Source organism: Centroberyx affinis, unplaced genomic scaffold, assembly GCF_046629955.1.
Source record: "Centroberyx affinis isolate AG114_WGS23_722 - 3 ecotype Tasmania unplaced genomic scaffold, CSIRO-AGI_Caff_v1 ptg001368l_1, whole genome shotgun sequence".
NCBI lineage: Eukaryota > Metazoa > Chordata > Actinopteri > Beryciformes > Berycidae > Centroberyx > Centroberyx affinis.
Genome location: NW_027279855.1, coordinates 220,133 through 241,598, shown reverse-complemented (window position 1 = coordinate 241,598; position 21,466 = coordinate 220,133). Strand labels below are relative to the sequence as shown.

The 21,466-nt window shown below is 43.5% G+C and overlaps 2 protein-coding genes across 3 annotated transcripts in view; both read right to left on the bottom strand.

The window, feature by feature from the left end:
• Positions 1-65: 65 nt before the first annotated feature.
• zswim7 (zinc finger, SWIM-type containing 7) lies at positions 66-12,846 on the bottom strand. The gene is made up of 5 exons (XM_071525951.1): positions 12,761-12,846; positions 11,165-11,186; positions 9,966-10,068; positions 3,436-3,540; positions 66-1,876 (listed from the first exon to the last, which is right to left on the bottom strand). The coding sequence occupies exons 1-5, from the start codon at positions 12,834-12,836 to the stop codon at positions 1,766-1,768; spliced, it is 417 nt and encodes a 138-aa protein (XP_071382052.1). The 5' UTR covers positions 12,837-12,846; the 3' UTR covers positions 66-1,765.
• Positions 12,847-14,012: 1,166 nt separating this feature from the next.
• The window catches only part of ncor1 (nuclear receptor corepressor 1), a 69,202-nt gene continuing 61,748 nt past the window's right edge, over positions 14,013-21,466 (bottom strand). For both annotated transcript variants that reach the window (XM_071525937.1, XM_071525938.1), the window contains 12 exons: positions 21,082-21,279; positions 20,508-20,649; positions 19,773-20,257; positions 19,416-19,532; positions 18,818-18,969; positions 18,485-18,699; positions 18,239-18,373; positions 17,391-17,536; positions 17,082-17,135; positions 16,793-16,987; positions 16,525-16,695; positions 14,013-16,404 (listed from right to left, as the gene is read on the bottom strand). In XM_071525937.1, the coding sequence (XP_071382038.1) occupies positions 16,205-16,404; positions 16,525-16,695; positions 16,793-16,987; positions 17,082-17,135; positions 17,391-17,536; positions 18,239-18,373; positions 18,485-18,699; positions 18,818-18,969; positions 19,416-19,532; positions 19,773-20,257; positions 20,508-20,649; positions 21,082-21,279 (2,210 nt within the window). In that variant the 3' untranslated portion in view covers positions 14,013-16,204. The remainder of the gene's footprint in view (positions 16,405-16,524; positions 16,696-16,792; positions 16,988-17,081; positions 17,136-17,390; positions 17,537-18,238; positions 18,374-18,484; positions 18,700-18,817; positions 18,970-19,415; positions 19,533-19,772; positions 20,258-20,507; positions 20,650-21,081; positions 21,280-21,466) is intronic.

The window sequence follows — 21,466 nt, the reverse complement described above, 5'->3', positions numbered from 1 at the left end:
CCACCCACCCACCCCCCCACCCCCCCCCACCCACCCCCCACCCCACACACACACACACCCCCCATTCTGCCCCACATCATACAGCCTCAGCTGAGATCCTGAGGTTCTCATCTGGCCCACTAACGCAGAACGCCTCCACAGAACTGACTGAACTAGGACATGCTGTTTCATTCGAGAGGATGGCATAAGGACAGTCTAAGGGCAAAGCCTCTGAAACATGCCACGTTGATTTTAGTACACATTCTAATCAAACTCTAACTGATCAAACACCTCGCTCCTCTAAACTAGCACAGGCCGAGAGACAAGTGGCTCCACTTGAAGTCGTTATTCTAAACCACTTGAAAAACAGATAATTCTGAGGAGTGAAACGGGAAACACTAATCAAATATTGACTGAGAGGGAAAGTCGTGCTTCCTTGGTATGGGATGGTGCGTGCGTTTCTAGTGTGACAGTATACTGTGGATCAGTCAAATGTTTTAAGTCAAATTTTAAATCAGCAGATGCTCTTCCCCTTGTCTGCGGGGGTGTGGCGGTTTGCATTGTCGTGCTTGTTCCTGTCAAGCCTTTGAAATGGCTGAGTTCTTGCTCTCCATTGAAGACGGGGGAGAGAACTGCGCTTCACAGAAGAGACCTTATCCACTTCCTTGTTTTGAGTGTCGCCACGTATGTGCAAAAATTGAAGGTGTGTTTCTTCACCTACAAGAGCCATCACTACACAGTCAAATGAAAACACATTGCACTGACATTTTTAGGTTAGCGTTCTCTTCCAGTTGGTGTGCTTCATCGGTGTTTGTTGTGTTGGTGTTTCACAAGTGTTCTTAACAGCAAGTCGGCCACTTGCTCCTACTACTTCAGTATTTCCCCTCATTTGCCATTGTGTACAGTACACCACCTCTGACTAACTTCAAGGGCTAAAATACAGGAGTGTGCCAACTTTCTAGTACATTCCAATGGAGACATCTATACTGTAACTGCACTGTAATGGTTGTGTTGTCTTTGTTCACTGATGTGTAAAATAAGATACTGTACTGTAGGTGTTAAGCTTTCTACGAGCTATTGATTGATGTCAAACTTTTGCCTTCCTGCGATTTAAAGTAAAGACATTCATTCCAAAATACATTTTTGTCAGTGTGCTATAGTATTGTTACTAATCAGGAAAACAATTCACTGTGGTCAAGATGATGTTTTACCTTTGCAGAGGACATTTTTTCTTTCACTCAACAAAACTACAACTGCAAACCAATACTGCTATTTAACATGATGCAATCTGTATGTATGGTGAATTATTTTGTTAATAAAGGCAATGTTTATATTGTTACAGATCAGTCTTTATTCCTAAAATGTCAAACTGTGGAGGGGTAACGTGACAGAATTTGTATTTACAAATGACACATGGGAGAAAAATACATATTTTCATGTTTTTAAAATGTTTTTGAAATAAGCATGCAGCCTCTCACAGCTTCCTCATTTCTCATTTGTTGCGGCTTAAGATAAAAAGAACCTAAAAATAATGCAGCACACACTCGATGAACAGATGTTGATCCTCTGGAAACAGATTAAGAACTCTTCCAAAAGAAAAAAATAAATAAAATAAAGCAACATCTGGTGTATTTCAGAGAGAGCGGGACCCACAGTGGGCTTCCCATGCACCACTCCTCTCCGCAGTGACCCGGAGTGTCCGCTTAAAACAACACATCACTCATCCAGGAGGGTCCACACTGCCACTGATGCACGTACCTCACTGGGTGCTGTATTTATCTGGGTGTCACGGGGGTGCCGTCCCACTGAGCAGCATGGACATGTGCTGGTCCGACACGCTCTCCTGCTGAGTAACACCTATGGCCTGGCACAGGTAGGCAGCCAGGATGTGCTTGCACTGGCAGAAAAGAGAGCAGACACTGATTCAGTGCATGTGCACGGGACACTAATGTGATTAATTACATGTGCATGAAGCCTAGTGACACTTTAGACGGACTTCTACACTGATATTTCAAATGACTAGACTGGAGAAGCCAGACCAGATGGAAATTTTCCGCTGAGCAATTGGAACACATTAGTCAGAGAGCAAATGGCATAACTGTTTCCAATATTTATATCAAATTATAAACATTTATATACAGTATATATATAACAAAAACAATTATGTGATTGCGGGAATAAGTGTGTATGATTTTCCAACTGGAGTACATGTGCTGAATGAGAAGTAAGTCCAGTAGCTAAATGTGTGTGTGTGTGTGTGTGTGTGTTGAATAACAAGTAGGTCCTACAGTTCTGGGTATATGTGCATGTGTCATTTGTTTGTTTAAACAAGTTCAGAGACGGCTTTCATTAGTATCAACATTAACACGTTAATGATTTACTTGTTTTCGCCCCCCTGCCTATTACATGAATTATAAATGAACGCTCCTCCACAATAACACGACTGTGAATTAGTGTTTGTCATTCACAAATGAGCCAAACTGAAAGTGTAGTGAAACAGGAACGGGGTTGCAGCATGTGTGCATGTTTACTAGCTTCTCTTGTCTTATCTGTGCATGAGCACACAGCGGTCTACAGTTCCAGGGAGAGCCCCTTTATCCAGCCGCTCTCTGACCTACATCTGGATGTCTGGCCATATCAAGTCATGCTGGAGTCTGCAGCTCCCCTGAATCGACAGGGGGAAAGGACTGCCCATTGCGTGGTCAACCCCGCTTTGTGGCACTAACATGTCGCCCAGTCAAACAGGGGACGGAGGGTGTCTCTAATGTCTCTTATGGTTTTGGCTGTGGGATTATGGGTCTCCGATGGGATAGCTGGGTTTAAGTCAGATCCAACATTAGCTCTGTTGCACCGCTAATGTTTGTTCCACAGCTGTAATGGTACGAAAACACAACCCCCATGTCTAAAAAAAAAACAAAAAAAAAACACAGCAGCAATTTTAGCATACAGCTAGCCATAAAAGTCGATGGAGAATTTGATGAGGCGGTGAATACTTTTGTTTTTCAGTGCTGTTTCATGGGGAATGGTATCGCGCTGCTGATGTGTTAATGGGGAGTCTCCATGGTCGGCTACAGCTCTCGGTTTCTCAGACTGATTTTAGCAGCAACCTCAGGGGAACAGAGTCTTCCTGATACTCGGGGCGGGAGCTGAGGTCGCTCGGTTGCAGATATTTAGAGCTACAGTTCATGTACGAGCAGTCAGTCAAAGGGGAGACGCCCCTCCATGACCAGACAAAAACATGACCTGACCACAATACATCTGTTACGCACATTTCAACGTGGGCTTGTTCTGAACTCTGCTTCTTATTTCTCCAGGAAATACGCCTGACTGACGAGACACAATGGGTGTGAAACTGGCCAGCTGATGTCACGTCTCTGTGTGTGTGTGTGTGTGTGTATATATAGAATGTATATAAGAATGCATGTATATAAGTATATATATATGTATGAGCCTCACCAGCAGGCCTTCATTCCTCCGCAGCACGGTGTAAGCGAAGGCCGGGCACGGACAGTAGTGACAAGATATGAAGCAGGTATACAAATGACCGGATCCGCCCATTACCTGCAACAAGTAAACAAACCATCACCATCCAAGGCATACAGAGACTGAGAGCATTAGAGCACAGATTAATGCAAAGTGCATTTAAATATGTGGCACTTGGGGTAGGGTAGGATGACCTTAAACCGGGGCAGTTTGTATGTATTGAGCTAATTTGAAAGACTCTGAAGCATGCCAAGGCATTTAAAGACAAGAGAAACGTGCGTCTACAGGAACGGCTGTCACTTCATGGGGAAGTAGTTTGATCAAACAAGTATGATAAGAATTCTGTTTGTACTGCCTGTCAGTTTAAACAGCCTACTCTCTCATAGTATGATGCAACCGAGGAGCGGTGGAGACAGTAAAAGTAGAGCATGGAAAGATATGAAGGAAAACAAGCCCTTTATTGACTCGCTGCATCCCTGAGGTCTCTCAACTAGTCAAGACACATCCCACAATCCTTCATGTTCGCAAGAAGCAACGCCGCAGCTCAGAGGCTCGCGGCAGTGAAGTCATCAAAAAAATGTTTCGAAGTACATCCTCCCCTCTTCAATGTTTCACAGATGTGACAGAACTGGGGTTGGGTTGAAGGTGAGGTTGCTCTCACCAGCTTCATCATTCCAGATTAGTTATTTGGAGGAGACAAGACAGAGATGATGCATTTTTAAACAACTCAGATGCGATGCCTAATGGGCTCGGTTGACGGAGCCTCCTGTCCACGTATGCTAGGACTCATTCCCTGCTTGAGACAGATATTTACGTCTAGCCCTCACGCACATGACACATGAGGACATTAAGCCAGTGGATTAGCTTGACACCCCGCAATAACTAATGCCTCCCAAGACGGCAGAGCAGGCTCCATTATTCTCCAGAGCCTCAGTAAATTACCTTTCCCTGTGACCTAGAAAAGCAAAACACCTCATTTGTAACATGTGACACTTCATTATTAATAAGGCACAACAGGGACAATTATGTGGACTTGGAAGACCGCAGTGAGGCAGAGGGGTGAATGAAGCACCAGGCACAGCAGGACGAGGGCTTGAAGGGAGATGCAGCAGTGTGACTCAACTGGTGGAGTCCCAGCCAAGGACCGCTGAAGTCTCAAAAGACTAGAGGGCATTGAAAACCAGCTCACACTAGGGCTCTTTTTTGTTCTTTGCTGGCATCGTAGAATATGTGACACAAACTGCAAAGCTGGCTAGATGTAGCAGCAACGACACAGAGGCCACAAACTGTGGGCTTCAACTGGTGTTCTGCCTCCGCTAACCTGGCAGGGGCCCAAGGGCGAGGATTCCACAACAGGACACTAAATCAAGTGCTCTCGTTCAGTTGCTGCAGATGGCATAAATGAAAGTTAATGCTGGCTCTCACGGGACTAATTCTGGGGCAGCCATCATGTGCCAGGAGTTCGGATGGCCCTTCAGTCCACTGGTTCCGCACCACAAGAAGGGCTTCAGGGAAAAGGAAAACTGTGGGAAGTCACTGAGACACACAGCAGCACATGTGTTTATTCCAGGATACATTTGCATCAGCAGTCGCTGCTGATTGGATGCATTTATCTTGAGTTCAGAGTCTTTTGCTGACTCATATAAAAAGGAGCTGAACACAGGACGCAACAAACTTTAACTGCATATGCTTCTAATCACATGCTAAACATTTATGGTTGGGAGCAAGAAGCAACGCATCAAGGCTGTGTTTTTTTAAATCATTGTGATGGTGTTTAAGGGCAAAAAATCCTTTTTGAATGGCGCCACATAGAGTTTGTTTGGCATTCCTGCTCGGCAAAAGGTTTGTCAAAGCGGTGCCATTGGTGAAACGATAACATGTTTGAGAGCCGCTTCAGCTGCCAGGGACTAGTGTTAGCACAACTGCTCCGTTCCTCCGTGTAGGAAGAAATTCATGCTCTACAGGCCAGAGAAGAGGAGCGGATCTAATCAATTGTGTCAAATCTATGACTTGAGGCACAGAAAAATTACTCCTAGATGGTGAAACATCTTTCTACTGTATCCTGCAACTTTATCGCCAGATGAACTTGAAGATTCCCAAACATGGGGTTATGAGATGCCATAGAAAGCCAGCAACATGCGCAAGACATGTCATATATCTTTAAGTAGGAACATTTTCAACTAAATCAAAAATCAACATAAGTTGTTATGCTGCTAATGTCTGCTTCAATTTGAGGATCAAATTACAACAAATTGTCTTCATAAGTGATCTCAATAATATTTGATTAAGTAGTAGTAGTAGTTCTCAACAGACTCAAAATTCAGAAAGCCTCCTCACACATATAGTTGGACAATCCTTACAGTGTAAGCTACACTACTCAGTGCTTCTGTCCCCCAATGGGCCATCCTGTATTCCCTATGAAAAGGTCACTGAAACTTAGGAATGAGGCTGGGTGAAAAATCCCAGCCAATCCCACCATGCGTTACTCATTCCTTTGGTAAGTAGAGATCAATACACCACAGAGGCATGAGAAACTCAATCTGTGCAGTCCCACGGTGAGGCCAGCCAGTATATTAACAGGAAATGATGCAAGTGACAAAACGAGTTTATTCATCAGGTGCTATTTCGGCATTCCTCTGACGTTGTGTCTGGCTGGGAAGTCATCGTGCTTCCAGTAAATCCAATGCGCTAAGTGGTCTAAAAGTTCAGTTGAGACAAACATGGGACTGAAGATTTTCAAATTGTGCAAACTAATAGCTGTTTGGTCAAAGATCATCCTACAGACAGATGCTCTCTCATCCTATTCCTGACTTACAGGAAGTTTCTAACTGGATCATTGGATTGAAGATGCCAGGGTGGACAATGAGTGGATGACTTATTGTCCTCAAGCGATGAGGCTGGGATTTCAGTCAAGTTTCTGGGCTTCTAGAGATAAATGAATCATCACCATCAATCATCATCTGAGTTATTTTACTATGTGAGTCTATGGTGAAATGGTACAGGGAAAATCTGTCCTGTAGTGGCAGGAGTGAAATGATTAATCTTCATCTCTGACACATCAGGACCTGGGCTCAGATATCATGTATTAGTGAACCACAAATTAATTTCACTCTTATTTTAAGTTTACAGTTTCACATAAATATCTAGAATATCAGTTAGATAGAACACTGTACTTAGCATAGATCTAACACAAAAACATCCAAAATGAAAAGGAGTTTAGAATTACATTTCTAGAATAAAATGTACAAAAAAAAACATAAATGAGGGGGAATGAGTACCTTCTTGAGCAACAGAAAGTAACTATGCCTCTACAAATATGACTGTCACTAATGTTGATGATGTGGAATCTGTGGGTGTGACAGACTGTAAAGTGGTTTGGTTAAACACTGTGTAGTTAGGTTTGTTGGATCGTGACAGGTGTACCTCTGGCATTATAATTTCTCAACCTGAGATAATAGATAGATAAAAACCATTAAATGCTCAGAAATGCAAGTTTTATAAACTTGGGAGAGTTGAGCCAGGTTGTATTGATATGGAGTAAATTCAATTGCATTACGAAGAATTTATATTGTTGAAACTTAGACTACTTAACTGACGCATCTATCAAATTTGCATAATGAGTACAAAATGTTGTAATTTCCTTGTTGATATTGATCTAACATATTTTATTTGATAGTACAGTTCAGAATGCATGTGCCTGACCATGTATGAAGTATAAAGACAGAATATATTTTAGCTTTCTGAACACTTAACTCTGCCTAATGACCTTCACTCCATTCCACAGCTTCATGTAGCCTAAACAAGGTTCTTCTAAAACCTGCAGTGCTATCACATACTGCCCAAATATGGCGCTGAAGAATAAATCCAGCCCTCCAACCTGAGGCTTCAGGCCATCTCTGTCAACACTTGACCCTTGATCCTCAGAATGGCATCTTAACCTCCTGTCCTTCACGGATACTTACAGACGGCCATTAACCTGAAGTCAGGGAACAGGTATGATGAGATAAAGCCTAAATATTGTCTTACGACCAGCCTTATCCTTGATTTAACAGATTTCCACATGGAAGACAGAAAAGCTAAATGAGTTACTGAGTGCGGGAAGAGCTTGGCTGACAACAGCTGCCCACTAAAGCACTCACTGTCAAATATAAAAGTGGAGAATTAGACCAGTGTAAGTTAAATATTTGTGGCATGGCTCTGAAATAGCTTTTGACTGAAGAGTCACTGTGTAAACTGCCTCACTCGATGCATCCCTAACTGCTTCGACATAAAACAGACTTGCCCCACAACTGCTCATCAAAACATCACAGATACAAACTCTTTGTTTTCAAAATGTATATTGAAGAAAAATAATAACATTATGCAATTATTAATGTGTTCTTGAAAACCCTCTTTGTGAGGGCATGTGTATTACTGCATGATATAGTGCCACTATTCCCAAAAGTGGAGTGCATGTACCTCTGGAGGTACAGTAGGTGGAAAGCTTCAGGGGCGACCAAGGAAGACTCTAACTGGGAAGGATCTGAACAGAAATCCATGCACTGGTTACTCATTACTACCCATAAAATACTCACATGCCTCGAAACTTTCTTTTTACAGTAATTTCTCTTCCTGAACAGTACCAACTTCAATCTCTATTCACGCTAACTCACGCGCCAAAAGGAGGCAGCCGTTACATGAGGACTACTGTATTTTACCGAGGACACATACCATGACTTCAGAATAACCAACATGGCTGTGGAGCTTTCTTTCAAAAACTCAGATATCAAAAATATATTTCAGTATGGAAAAACCAACATACATTTCCCTTTAAACCTTAATACTACACCTAATAGCCTACTACACCTGCACTCATATAGTCAACCATCAGTATAATTTCCTATGATCACACACACAATAACCTAAACCCAATCACATAATACATTCTCAATGTTAACATTCAAACTGGCCCTAAAACATAACCAATAACTAAACTAAATCAGGAACATTTTATATGTCCGTTGTTCTCCACTATATTTGTTCTCAGGAAAACCAGAGACCATAATGAAATAGGAAAAAAAGTTTTCCAGTGTATGAGCCACAGCTTAGAAAAGAAGGAGATCTCTAAATAGACTAATAATCATTTCCAATAACTGTTGGACCACAAATGTCAGAGAGCCTTGAGGGAATGAAGTGAAACAATTAAGGAATCGCCAACTGAATTGTGACCAAACAGAAACAGGATTCATGTCTGTACGTGGCTGCATTGTATTCTGCAGTTCCTTTTATAAAACTGCTTTCGCAGGGGCCTGAAGGAGTTTACAGGAAATTTGGGTCACGATAACCACAACCTTGGTGGACGGACCTTGATTCCTCCACCACAAGTCCTTCTACGTCTCACTGAGGTTACATTGTAATGCTGGGGACAGGGTGAATGAAGTCCTTTTTTGCGTTGGGATAAAAAGTAATACGATAATAGTAAATAAGATATTGTATCTATTAAGTGCTTTCCAAAAAAGTTATTTTACATAATGATGGGCCATGGTACTTCTTCTCGGGGGAGGGTATCAAAATAATCAAAAGGGCCATATCAAGGAGCTTGATACGTCCCAAAGGATCAGTGGATGAGATGTTACAAGATAGCTAACAAATGTATTGAAAATGTAAAACAGAAAATCCCTGCAAGTTAGGTCACACCTCTTATTATGTTCTTGTGCTCTTAGTGTCTTAAGTGTCCACCTCTCAGTGTCTCTTTTATACATATAAGTTATAATGCACTCAGTAGGTTGGCATTCACTGTACACATATTTTTATGTGTGTGTGTGTGTGTGTGTGTGTGTGTGTAGACCATGCCCCATATAATTTATTTTATATCTATTCTTTTAAATGAGATCCATTCAATCCTTTTCTTGGTTAGGAATTCTGAATACCACGCAGGCCATTAGAAGCCAGGGTAAATACTATAATCGGACTGCTTTTACACTAAATGGCACAGAACATTGATCTTAAATGACTCACACAAGATCGGCTGATTTTAAACCACTTTCTCTGAAACGTTTGGTAGAATAACGGCTTTGGGGAGAGATCTAGATTAGGTTTCTTAAGTAGAACCGCAGCATCTTTAGAGATAAACTACTGGGACTGATTGTGTCAATGATCACTTTGAGGCATTTAGCAGGGGCCACATGTTGATGGCAGATATATTAAAAAAAGGATGAGGATGTCAACAAGATATTATGGTGTGAAGAACACAGCTGATTTCTGACACATGAATAAAAGTAGGTTTCCAGGGGTCAGAGAACAGTGTTAACATGCATTCAGCTAGTTAATGGGGCAGCAAATCCTGACGCCTAATAGTGCAACTTAGAAGAAGAAGAATACTACCTCTGGCAAGTTGGTAATGAATTTACTCTGGAAAAATGTAGACATTGAGGTATTGATCTAATATTAGAATGCACGCCATTAATCTGCAGGATATAAATTGTGTACATAGGAATATTCTTCTTAGGAAGTGCACGGCAGACCTGGAAGGCTTTCCGCCCGCTGGGAGACAACATGCAGGTGACGGAGTTCCGGTCCACCAGGTCCAAGGCCTGCAGCGCACACGGCCCGAAGACAAACCTCAGCCTGGAAGACATGAGAAAGAACTACCAATGTAAGAGGGGAGGGAGAGAAATAAATACATTCACACCATGTATCATGGAAAATAATTAGTTATGCAGGTAGCAGAGATTGCAATACTCGTATGGGTAAGCAGGACCAAGCAAGTGGAAGTTAAATGAAAAATCCATTCTCAAATACTCTTACACTGTTACATATCATCAATTTCAATGCATTTCAATGTTCATTGCATCCCCGAAATACCTGTTTTGTAAGTTTCTAAGTGTTTTAGGTTGGAGTTTCCTTTAACAGTTAACGATTAACCACGCAGAGTTATTTACAGCAGCAGTACTGCCAAAAAAGCATACAAGAGTCTGTGAGTGAGACAGCCAAATCAGTTTGGTGGGACAATTCTTGCGTGTCAACTATCAGTCGCCCCAATAGACTTGCCCCACCACAGTTTGCTTTGCCCATTTAGCAACACTACAGACTACGAGACTGCTAACCATAAAGCCAACAGAAAGGCACAGCACATGGTATGAACAGTATGAGCAGCAACCCCAACAGGACAAACGAACTGTATCTAAACTACTCTAATAGCCAATAAGATGGAGAGGAGACAAAGTAGGGGAAAACCCTAAAAAAGCACGATGTCTAATGACCAGAGAATATGATCAACAGCCCCAGGAACCAGACGCCTCCTGACTAACAGACAGGATGTGGTCATGTTGACCCACGCAGGTAGCACCCCTCCGCTCTCGCTAACAAACCACTGTGCCAGGAAACGCCTCAATAAAGACAAGTAGAGTAGCACCATGGCATTGTGTCTCTGTACTACGTCACTTTGGGAAGCCCAGACTGTAAAAAGGGCACGTTAGTCCTCCTCACTGTGGTTTCTGCACTTAACACCCACTCAGACTCGGTGACGTGCAGACCTTTTTATTTGGATCACAACAACATTAATAGATGGTCTTCAAATCAGGGCACAAGTCAAAGAGCTTTTTATGACTGCAAGCTAAATATGTCATCAGTGGGATAGTTTTCAACACTACTGATAAATAGTTTTGACGGTGGGTTAATTAAAGGCGGCATGGGGAACAGGAATCAGAGGATTAATACTTACGCAATGAGCAGGTCATCAGGGACTGCAAGAAAAGGAAATAAAATAAAATTACTTTCTTGAAATGTGTGTTCATGTATTTTGGCAAGATTACAATAAATCCATAGAGATAAGATTAATGAAACTTTAATTAGCAATTTCCCATCCAAACCTCTTAGGGTCAGCTAAGCAGACTTTACTTTTTTGAAGAGGTTCAGAGATCACAGTATAACAGAAGAAACACTAATAAAACACCAGCTGCCTTAGGGAAGTAGCCTAACTAAATATGACAAAAGAAAACACCAATCAAATGCTTTCTGCCTTAAGGAACCTGATTAATTAAACGTGTACTTAGAAAATATAGGATCTGTTTAAAGGAGGGAGACTCACACATTCGCAGACAGATATGTCTGCTATGCAAACACACTGAGACAACCCTTACTCTCCATCTATAGGGAGTATTGTTTTGTCTTTGCTTCAGATTAAATGTTTATGAGCCACTGGAGAACTATGCCTAGACATGCGTGCCTGTACACTTGATCTTCCCAACAGTCTCTGTTGTACCTAGTGAGGCAGCAGTAGCCTAATGGTTAGAGATGGGAGCTGGTGGCCTACGGTTGCGGGTTCAAATCTGCAGGTTGTTTGTTTGACGGCCTTGAGCAAGGCACTAAAGCCCCAGCTGCTGCCCAGTGTCAACTGTACAAGACTGCTGTATTGTGTACTCCCTAGGTGTGGATTCAGTACAAATGAAACCAGCTCTTCCCCAAAGCCACTGCTGTAAATGGGAGTGTGTTTTTCTATTTGCCAGGTTAAGAAATTACCCAAGTTAGGGCATCAAAGCCACTGAACAATACTTATACATGTCCACTGAGGAATAGCAAGCACTATTGGGATTTAGGTTTTGAAAAGAAACAATTTCTGGTATAAATAATGGATTAAATTACACAAACATTTATGGCCCCTTTGAAGTAAGTTTTTAGTGAAATAACAGTCCCCTCTTAGAATTTTTGCTCCTGCCTGACACAACTGATCTGACATTACCTGCCTTGTCATGACATGACAGCAAAACAGAGCGCTGCACATCCCAGTGATGAATATAATAACATGTTGTTGTTGTTGTTGTTGTTGTTTTTACAGCCATCGACAGTGACATGTGTCATTATGTTGGTGTCTTCAAACTACCACCAATCTTTTCAGGTTTGTAAAATAAGCCTGTCTATGCTCAGTTCTTCCTATGACAAGAGTCCACGGACTAGAACTGCTAACGGCAGAACCGTGGAGCAGCAGCGATACCTACGGCCCAAATATGAAACTACATCACATAATACACACGAAGAAACGACAATATTTGGACATGTTACTCTTATGTCATATATATACTGTGTATATATATATATATGTGTGTTATGCTATCATACATAGTCATACTAGTTGCATTTCTATTGTTGAAAAAAATATCAAAATATCTAGTCCTTCCTAACCTAGGATAACGTCAGTTAACGTTAAACGAAGTTTTGACATCCCACTACTACCCGCTGTTGGTAATATAATGCAACAGCTGATGTAATTTGACCAGGCGTTTACTATTAGTTTCCCCTCCCTTCACCGTTCTCGTCTTACTTTGGGACGTTTCATGGTATGTTTTCTGGATATCTTGGAAAAGCTGTTCAGCCACTGCAGGTAAAAATGAACGCATCTCAGACCGTTTGTTTCAGGAAGTCGTTGAGATTTACCGGCAGTTTTTCTGGCCAATGGGGATGCAAGCGCAGTATTACGACTTCCGGTTTGAAAACTTCTGTTTCCTCCACAAAATAGAAGTCCCCAAGAGTAACAAAATACTGCAAGTTACCGTGTTTACCAGAAGGCATGGGGTCTCCGCCCTCAGTATGGTCTGCTACAGGCAGGAGACGGGCTGCGTCTCCCCGCAACCGTGCGAACTACAGTACTACAAATACTACAAATTGCAGTCTCGCTACCAATTGATCTTAGACTACTCACTTGAAGAAAACTAAGTAAACCTGCTACACAGCACCTGTGCACACGAGACGTTATTTCAGATGGAGATACATTTTACTGATAATAAAATCATGGAAGGTGTAGCCTGCTCATTCTTCAAATAATCTCATTTAGTGGTTTGTCTTGCACAGATGGCATTTTTCCTCCCCGACAAATATATATATAATAAATACTTCCCAACATAATTGGACGTCAGTTTGTGAATCACCATTTCATTAACAGAGTTGAAAACACTCCCAAGGCTCATGCCTCCTGTCGACTATTTTACATGTGTACACTCTTGCTCATAAGGGTTGTCCGTAATCCTGTTGTTTTACAAACATCTTAAGTTAATTGCATCTTTCACCTTTCTGTGTTCCACTACATGTGATAGAGGCTTGACACTGGACTCTCTGAAAGTTAAACTTTGGTAATCATGTTGAATATAGTCGATCAGAACATTTAGACATTTATTACCAGTAAAATCGTAGAGAAAAGACCCATTGTGAAACACAAAATACATGACCACAGACGATGATACTGTCTTATTACCAGAATGTTGATAGTTGCTAAGCACTTTTATTGCGTAGTATTTAAAAGGTAGAAAACTGTATGAGCATTCAACGACTGAAGTCACTTGAAATTTGGTTTATGTGACATCTACCACTAGGTGGCGTTATTAATGGAAAGTGATTTTCTAACATTGTGGCCTGAGCCATGACCCAGACTATATAATTCAAAAACTAATTGATACCGGTTTAAAGAAGCGGTGCATCTGAATAACTGAGAATTATACACAGTGCATAGTCTACTTTGTTACACATGGTGGGGAAAATAAAATCAATCAGTAGTCAATAAGAAGATGTATATTTGCACATTTTTCAGAGGTGGAGAACTGATCCACTTTATTTGATTGGTCTGAACTCTTGTAATAGACTACTAAGAGACATTGTGCGATACAAACATTGCATTTCAACATCATAGGATACATGGGTTTTCAAGTCTCAATTTCAAAAAGACAAAAAAAGTCACCACTGTGTGTTTGATAGAGAGCTGAAAAGATGCTCCAATTCTTTTTCGGCTTCATTTCGGATTCTTTAAGATTCAAGTTTGTAAACTTTTTTTGTCATTGCCTTTGTAAACACATAACATCCCATCAAAACAGGATGAATAACATCGATGTTGAAAATGATAGAAAATAAAAATCTGAACATGAGCTATGACAAATGATTCAAAATCAAAATGAAAAGAAGAAAGGAAATATCAAGTTCAGAGCAGATTGGATTTGTTATTGAGTGAAGCAAAAGCGAAGAAAGCCAAAACATGGTATGGTTTCACATATCTGAAAACGACTTGCAAAGGAACGTTACTGCCATTATTAATGTTGACCTAGTATAATTCATACTCGAAGGCTTCATGCCTGTTGATGGAAACAATTTATATAAACCCAGGATATAATGAGAGCAGAGATTAAGAGCATGGTATCGAATAGCCATGACAGCAAACTCCTAAACATTTAACGGTACCATACACTAAAATTCAGACTGTGATGCAAGTGTCACGCTACAAAATTATGTACCAGCTACAAGAGAAGACAGGAACTCAAAACATCCAGATTTCCGTGAGTGGTGGGAAAAGTTAAAGCACATCTTAGTATACTCCTGTGCTGGAGGCTGAATAAGTTACACGACAGGTAGTATGCTTTTTGTTGTCAAAAGCTACAAAGCAAAAAAGTGCAACAATGGTGCAGACCATTCTTTATGTTTGGTTAGTTTTGCCTTTTTGTCTAACGGAAAGACAAATTACACTGAGTTCAGATTTCTGTCAGGACAGTATCAAAAAAAAAATAGAGGGACTACAGAAACAAACAAATACAAACATCAAACACCAACGTATATCTCTGAGAAAATTAGTTAAAGCTGCCTTCTTTCTCAAGCCACAAGGCATGGCAAAACCTCTCTAAAAAAAAGTTCCTGACGTACTTATTTACCATGACAAGGTTGCAGAGCAGATCATTCCGTGCAGGTTGGAAACCGTAGAGAGAGACAGCTACAGGTGACACACCGTGGTCAGCTTCATCCAAAAAAAAAAAAAAAAATTGGCTCACTTTCATAATTCAGGTCGACACGGGGCCCAGAAGTAGTCATAAGAATATCGTCTTCGGCAATATTAAGCTTATAACAGACTCTTCACCTTTCTGCTCTGACACCAGTGTTCACAACTTTTTCCAAAGACATTTCTCTGTCTAGACAGGGGTGACAAAAATTTTCCTTTACCATCTGATATTGTTACAATCCATGCGTCATCTCTGCAGTGTTGCGAAGACGGGCATCAAATCACAATGTTATATGAAATGTTAGCTTCTGTGTTTGTTTCATCCTCTAATGTCCACAATGTTCAGGCTCTGGTGGTGCTTGGTGGATGGCGGGCAGGGGGCCTGCGCTATCTCTGTGCTCCACTCACTGTCAAGTACAAACCACAGGTCTGAGTCTCTCTTAGCTTCACTATGGTAAAAGAGGGGGGGGGGGGGGGGGGGGATGGACTGGGAGAGACCAACTGTGATATTAAAGATTACACCCCTCCTCTTCCCATTTAAAGTGGATCGATTTAAAAGCAACATTAAAATAAGAAATAATCAAGTTAAGAAAAACACTGCAAAAGGTTACTCTATTTACATACAATGATTTTCTTAAAGACAAGGTATATCTTTACAGAAATCAAACAAAATTCAGAAATTGTCTCTTATGTCATTTCTTTTTACATAATAAGTTCTTCATCTTTACTACAGCTCATGTCATCCTCTCATCAGTTTTTCCCCTCCCCCGACAGGCTGGGCCAGTGCTTCTGGACCAAAAAGGGAGTCTTGTTCTGAAGGGCCCAGCCTGTCATAAGCTGCTGCTTTTCCTCTCAGCAAACAGCCAGGGGGCGCCATAGCACCAAAAAAGTGACGCCACCCCCTCTATTTCCCACACTCACCAGTGAGTGAGGTTAGTTCTGGGGGAGGGGGGGTGAACAGACCAGCCTGAACGCAGGCCTCTCTTTCTGGTATGGGGCTGTAGCGGGCGGGGCTCAGTCGTCGCTGTCTGACAGGGTCTCGTACTGCTCCGACAGCAGGGGCTCCCTCTCCCACACCCGCTGCTGCGCCACCGGGGCTCCTGCCTGCAGCTGCTGCTGCTGCTGGCTCTGTATGGAGGGGGAGGCTATGGATGTGGGTGGTGTGCTGCTCAGCATGCGCATGGTCAGCGGGTTGTAAGGGAACTGCATGGAGCCTGGGATTGGGAGGAGAAGATGAAATTAGATATGTTACATGAGAAACGGCATCCAGGTTTTCCCCTTCTTTGATTTTGGCGGGATCCAGTTCTTGTGACAGAAGGGGTTGGATGGCTCACCTGCGGACGAGGGTCGGTCCTCCCAGGCCCAGGCTGGGGCTTGTCTGTGGTAATCTCCCTCGGAGTGGACGGAGGACACTGAGGAGGGACGCTCCCCTCCCGCGTACGCCTGACCCAGGTTAGGCGACTTGGATTTCCGGCTGTTGGCTTTGCTCTGCAGTTTCTGCTTCCCTGTTGGCAGAATGTGAAGATCAGCAACATGTTGAATTTGCGATCCCTCTGAACTCCTGTGAGGCTGAGGCTGTGTGTTGTGTGATTAATCCCTCACCCATACTAGGTGATGGGTTGGCCTCCTGGCGGGCGTCACTGCCTGTGCTGGGTGTGTTGTTGCTTCCATGCTGAGGCCCCTGGTGCTCATCCTGTCTCTCCTCCAAGTTGCCCATCAAGGCCTTGCGGATGATGTCCTCCAGGCCCAGGTTACTAGCTGGGTCGCTGAAGGAGTGATTCCTAGGGTTGACGCTGCCTATAGATTACAACGCGACAAAGCTTACCATGAGGGAGGAGACATCAAGTAAAGTGGAGTATTTGGAGTCAGATTGAGCTTCGGTACTACTTACTGGAGCTGGTAACAGCAGGCAAGTTGAAGATCTCTGTGCCTGGTTGCGCATTTCCTGAAAGACACAATTATCAGTCGTTCAGAAACAAAATGTCTGAGAAACAAAAAATGAATTAAAGAATGGGAGGGCAAGTAAAGTTGCAAAGTTACCACACACTTAATCAGTTGCAATTTACTGACTTAAAAAAATTAGAAACAATTAATGAATTCAGCGAGCATGTCTTGCATGCATACATATTAACACAACGCTGTGTTAGTTCCATCAACTCATGCGCGTTAGAAGGAAGAGGATAAGAAGAGACCCACTTACCAACATCAGAATCACCGACACCAGAGGAGGAGTTCAACTTACGAAAGATCTCCTGCTTCTTGGATTTCACCATGGGGGAGGTGTTCTCCAGCTTGGTGAAGAAGGAGGGCAGGTAGCTGACGCTCCCCGGGGAACGAGAGTCACTCCTGAAACCAGAGAAAGGGCACAAGGTTAGGAGTCACACGGCAGAAGGGTGAATGGGGCAGCCGGCCACTGGCAGCGCTCCCCACTTTCCACCCTGCTGGGATGCCAAACAAGACGCAGCTGACAGGGAGGCACATTCTGCCTGTGGGTATTCAACACCAGTGCCAAGCCAAAAGTACCCATATAAGAATGTGATTTACTGTCTTACACAGCTGGGGATCAAACATCAGGGTGTTACCTAGGCCAAGTAATAGGAAACCTTATGGGTTTTCAATAGGAAATAAAAGTGTTGAATCTTCACAATATATACTGCAGGTACATTAACACACTTGTAAGAGGTGCTGCTGCATGAGGAAGCGAAATGGATGTCAGAGGCTGAAAAATCCTCTTCTATCCCTCTCCTTAGCTCTTCTTTTCTTTTCCTAGCACTTCTCTACATCTAATCTTACATTACTGATTATTCTATCGCCACAGGAAGATCATAAAGGCACTATAGATCTACGCCTTACACAGTTCCTCTGGATAAGAGTGTCAACTAAATACCTAAAATGTAAAATATGAATGCAAGATCAAAACGGATTCTGAATCAACTTTTACACTATAATCAGATGTAATACTGCCTCCTTGAGCTGAAAGCTTCAAACCTGCATTAGTGGAAAGTTTAATTTGAGTACATGAGAGTCCATAGTATGTAGATCCTGTACCTGGTCTCAGGGTTTTCAGTCTCTCGCCTCTGGGGTGGAGCCTCCTGTTTGTCCATGCCCTGGTAGCTCTGGGGAGGAGAGATGGGCTCATAGTTCTCCATCGGCCTGCCTCCTCGCTCTGGAGACTTTCCAGGCCTAGACAGGGAGGAAAGTAGACGGGGAAAGTTGTTGGGTGTTAAAAAGATAAAAATCTAAATCAGACTCATTCTGTTACTGTTTGAGGGTTTAACTGGCCGGCTGGCCTACCTGGTTCTGGGCTTGTCAGGGGCGTTCTCTGGGGAAACCCTGCTGGAGGGTCTCTGGTGGTGCTGGGCCTGGGCCTGATTCTCTGGGCTGTAGCGGCTGGGCACCTTGGCCCGACCTGACGAGGACACGGGTGGCACCCCGCCCTGGAATGTGGCAGAGGAGGAGGAGGCCGGAGGAGGGTCCTGATTCCGGGCGAAGTCCTGGGTTATGATATGCTGCATGAGGGAGAGGGACAACAAAACCAGGTTGGTTAGGTGGATGTACTGGGTGATTCTGTAATGTATTGCATCCCTGCTTCAGGTGCGAGTTATTTTGTGCTCCAGTATTTCCTACCGAGATGTGGTCTGCCAAGGTCATGACCCGGTGGGTCTTGGGGACCTGGGAGTAGCTGTCAGCCTGGGAGGAGGGGGGCTGCTGGGGGCCGGGCTGCAGTGGCTCCCCTTGCGGCCGGTAACGACTCATGTCAAAGGCACGCATGCCAGCAGCTGGGGATTGACATGAGACAGAGCACTGGTGAACTTAAGGCAGAGGCAGTCTGGATGTGTGGAGGGGTGAGAAGGGGAGGAGCTGCTAGACTGTATGCCAACAGTAACTGATCTACATTTGCTCACAGCTGACAGGAATAACTTCACAACAGTCTGGTGACTAGACTGGTGCAGAGGAATGGTGTCTGCCATAGTCAGATGACAAGGTCAGTGGGTTGGCAAGTCATTCAAGTTCTGGTATGCTTACTCCACTTCACTAACAGCTAAATTTAGCCTGGATACAGCTACATTCAATCAGCCTTTCACAGCTGAACCTGTCTCATCAGTGTTATATGTTATCTCTGATGTTAAGTACAGAATCTTTGGTTGTAAAGCTCAACTGAACCTGATAAAAATCTATTCTTCACAAGAATTTATATGCCCAAACTGAATTTGTGTGTCCTCACCTGCTGCCTGTGGTTGTCTGTCTTCTGGTTTGTCCTGTTGGGGTTGGACTGGGGAATTGGCGGGGCTGATCACCTCGATGGCTCCTCCACTGGGGTTCTCATATCGACTGGACGACACTGCAGGACAAGTATGGAAACAGTTACCATCAGTACTGAGAAAAGGACATGATTATCAAGGTTATGTTATACATAGTACTCTTTAAAAAAAAAAAAAAAAAAGGAAAATGCATCCAAGAGTTAACTCATATTACTGTTGTCCACTCAGCTAACTCATGATATTGATGTCCCAACGCTCTTATGTGAAGTTCTAATGAGGCTAAACTATTTCCTAATCTAATGTGTATCTAACAGACTTACAGCTGCTAGAAGAGTCGGAGCTCTGGGAGCCTCTCTCTCTGGAGTCTTTGTCCGAAGCTATCTGCCGTGTGATGATGACGTCAATGAAGTTGGCGGCCGTGATGGTCGTCTTTCCACGGGTGCGAAGCTCCTCTTCAATGCGGGACTTGGTTTGGGGGCCCTTTTCCTTGCTCCCCATGCCAGGGCCCTCGGCATAAGCCGGGTGGGGCTTACCCCCTGGCAGAGACATAGAGCCGTATGGTGACTGCATGGAGCGTCTGTCTGCCTCCTGCTGCTGCTGATCGGCCAGACCAACTGCTCGCCGAGCCGCGGCCGATGAGGACATGTCGTCCTCCCGGTCGTGTTTGCCCTCCTTCACCTTGGCCACATCCATCTGCGGGGCAGAGGCTGCAGCGTCCACCAGAGCAGCCAGAGCGTCAGCCGCAGTGCTGTAGCGAGAGCTAGCCTGCGCCGCTGTCGACGCTGCTGCTACCGCCGATGGGGGCCTGAAGAGGAAATGAAGAGAGGGGTTGATATGAGATTAATGCATCAGAGATATTTCTAAAAACATGGGTTTGCATTGTGTGTGTGACGCTTCTGAAGTCTAGTAGACTGAGCTTTTAAAGCAAATTAAAATTGCCCATTCAATCATGTATATGAATTGAGGACAAACCCCCATGCACAAATGAACACACACATACTAACAAACATATACCATCACAAGGGTGAGTAGGGCAAGAGTAGGTTTACGCTCACATGAGAGAGGTGATGACACTCTTGCTGTTGGTGCCTTGGAAGATGCTGGGTCGCTGCTGAACCACTCCTTCCTGTGGTCTGACAGAGGGGGAGGGGGAGCGCAGATAACCACGACTCCCCGGCCGGCCTGGCTGCTCCGGACCTGAACCACACACACAAGAAGCACTGGTTACACAACAATGTGCTTCAATATAAAATGCCCAAGTATATGTGTTGTCTCAGCAGTCCATGCACAGTAATAGCGGCAGAGAAATTATTCATTTGCAGACGATTAAAGAGTTGTGTGAAAATTTGCAGCTAAGGAGCAATGAATCAGAGGTATGCTGCATTCATCTTATGCTGCATTCATGTGATGTGGGACTTCACGGCTCAATGCAATGACTTAGAAGTAATCACTCATTCAATCTTGTTTGGAGCTGTCAAAAACATCATGATTTCTGTAGACTGCGGTTGCTCGGATAATTGTTCTTAGCTTTTTCACACTTAACACACAGACTTAATGTGATGCATTTGAGTTGAGGGATTCACATCCTTAATCTATACAACTGTTTTAAATAGCAACAAACCAACTCACCTCCACGCATGTATTCATTGGCGGCGGCTACTGCCCGCTCCCGCTCTCGTTCTCTGTGCTCCCGCTCCCTCTCGCGATGCTCCCTTTCCCTCTCCTTTTCCCTCTCTTTCTCCCGTTGTTCCCGGTCGCGCTCCCTCTCCCTCTCCCGTTCCCTCTCCACGCCAACAGCGGCGGAGGCTGCAAGGTGGGCTGGATGGCCTGAGGACAAAAACGACAGACATCACACACACAGAGGGTTCAGGATGGGTTAAGCCAGTGATGTACGGGCTTACTGACGAGGTCTGAAACCGTCACACCAGGATGCCAACCGCCATCTTTTCCCTGAAATTAGGTTCCGTTTTAGGAATATTACCAATATTACAGTTTCAGATGAAACCATTAGTGC

Coding starts and splice junctions, on each gene's coding strand:
- zswim7 (XM_071525951.1), bottom strand. CDS start 12,836: ATGCGTTCATTTTTACCTGCAGTGGCTGAACAGCTTTTCCAAGATATC. Junction 11,187..12,760: donor ATACCATGAAACGTCCCAAA/GTAAGACGAGAA, acceptor CTTTTCTTGCAG/TCCCTGATGACCTGCTCATT. Junction 1,877..3,435: donor GGAGGAATGAAGGCCTGCTG/GTGAGGCTCATA, acceptor CTTTTCTGCCAG/TGCAAGCACATCCTGGCTGC.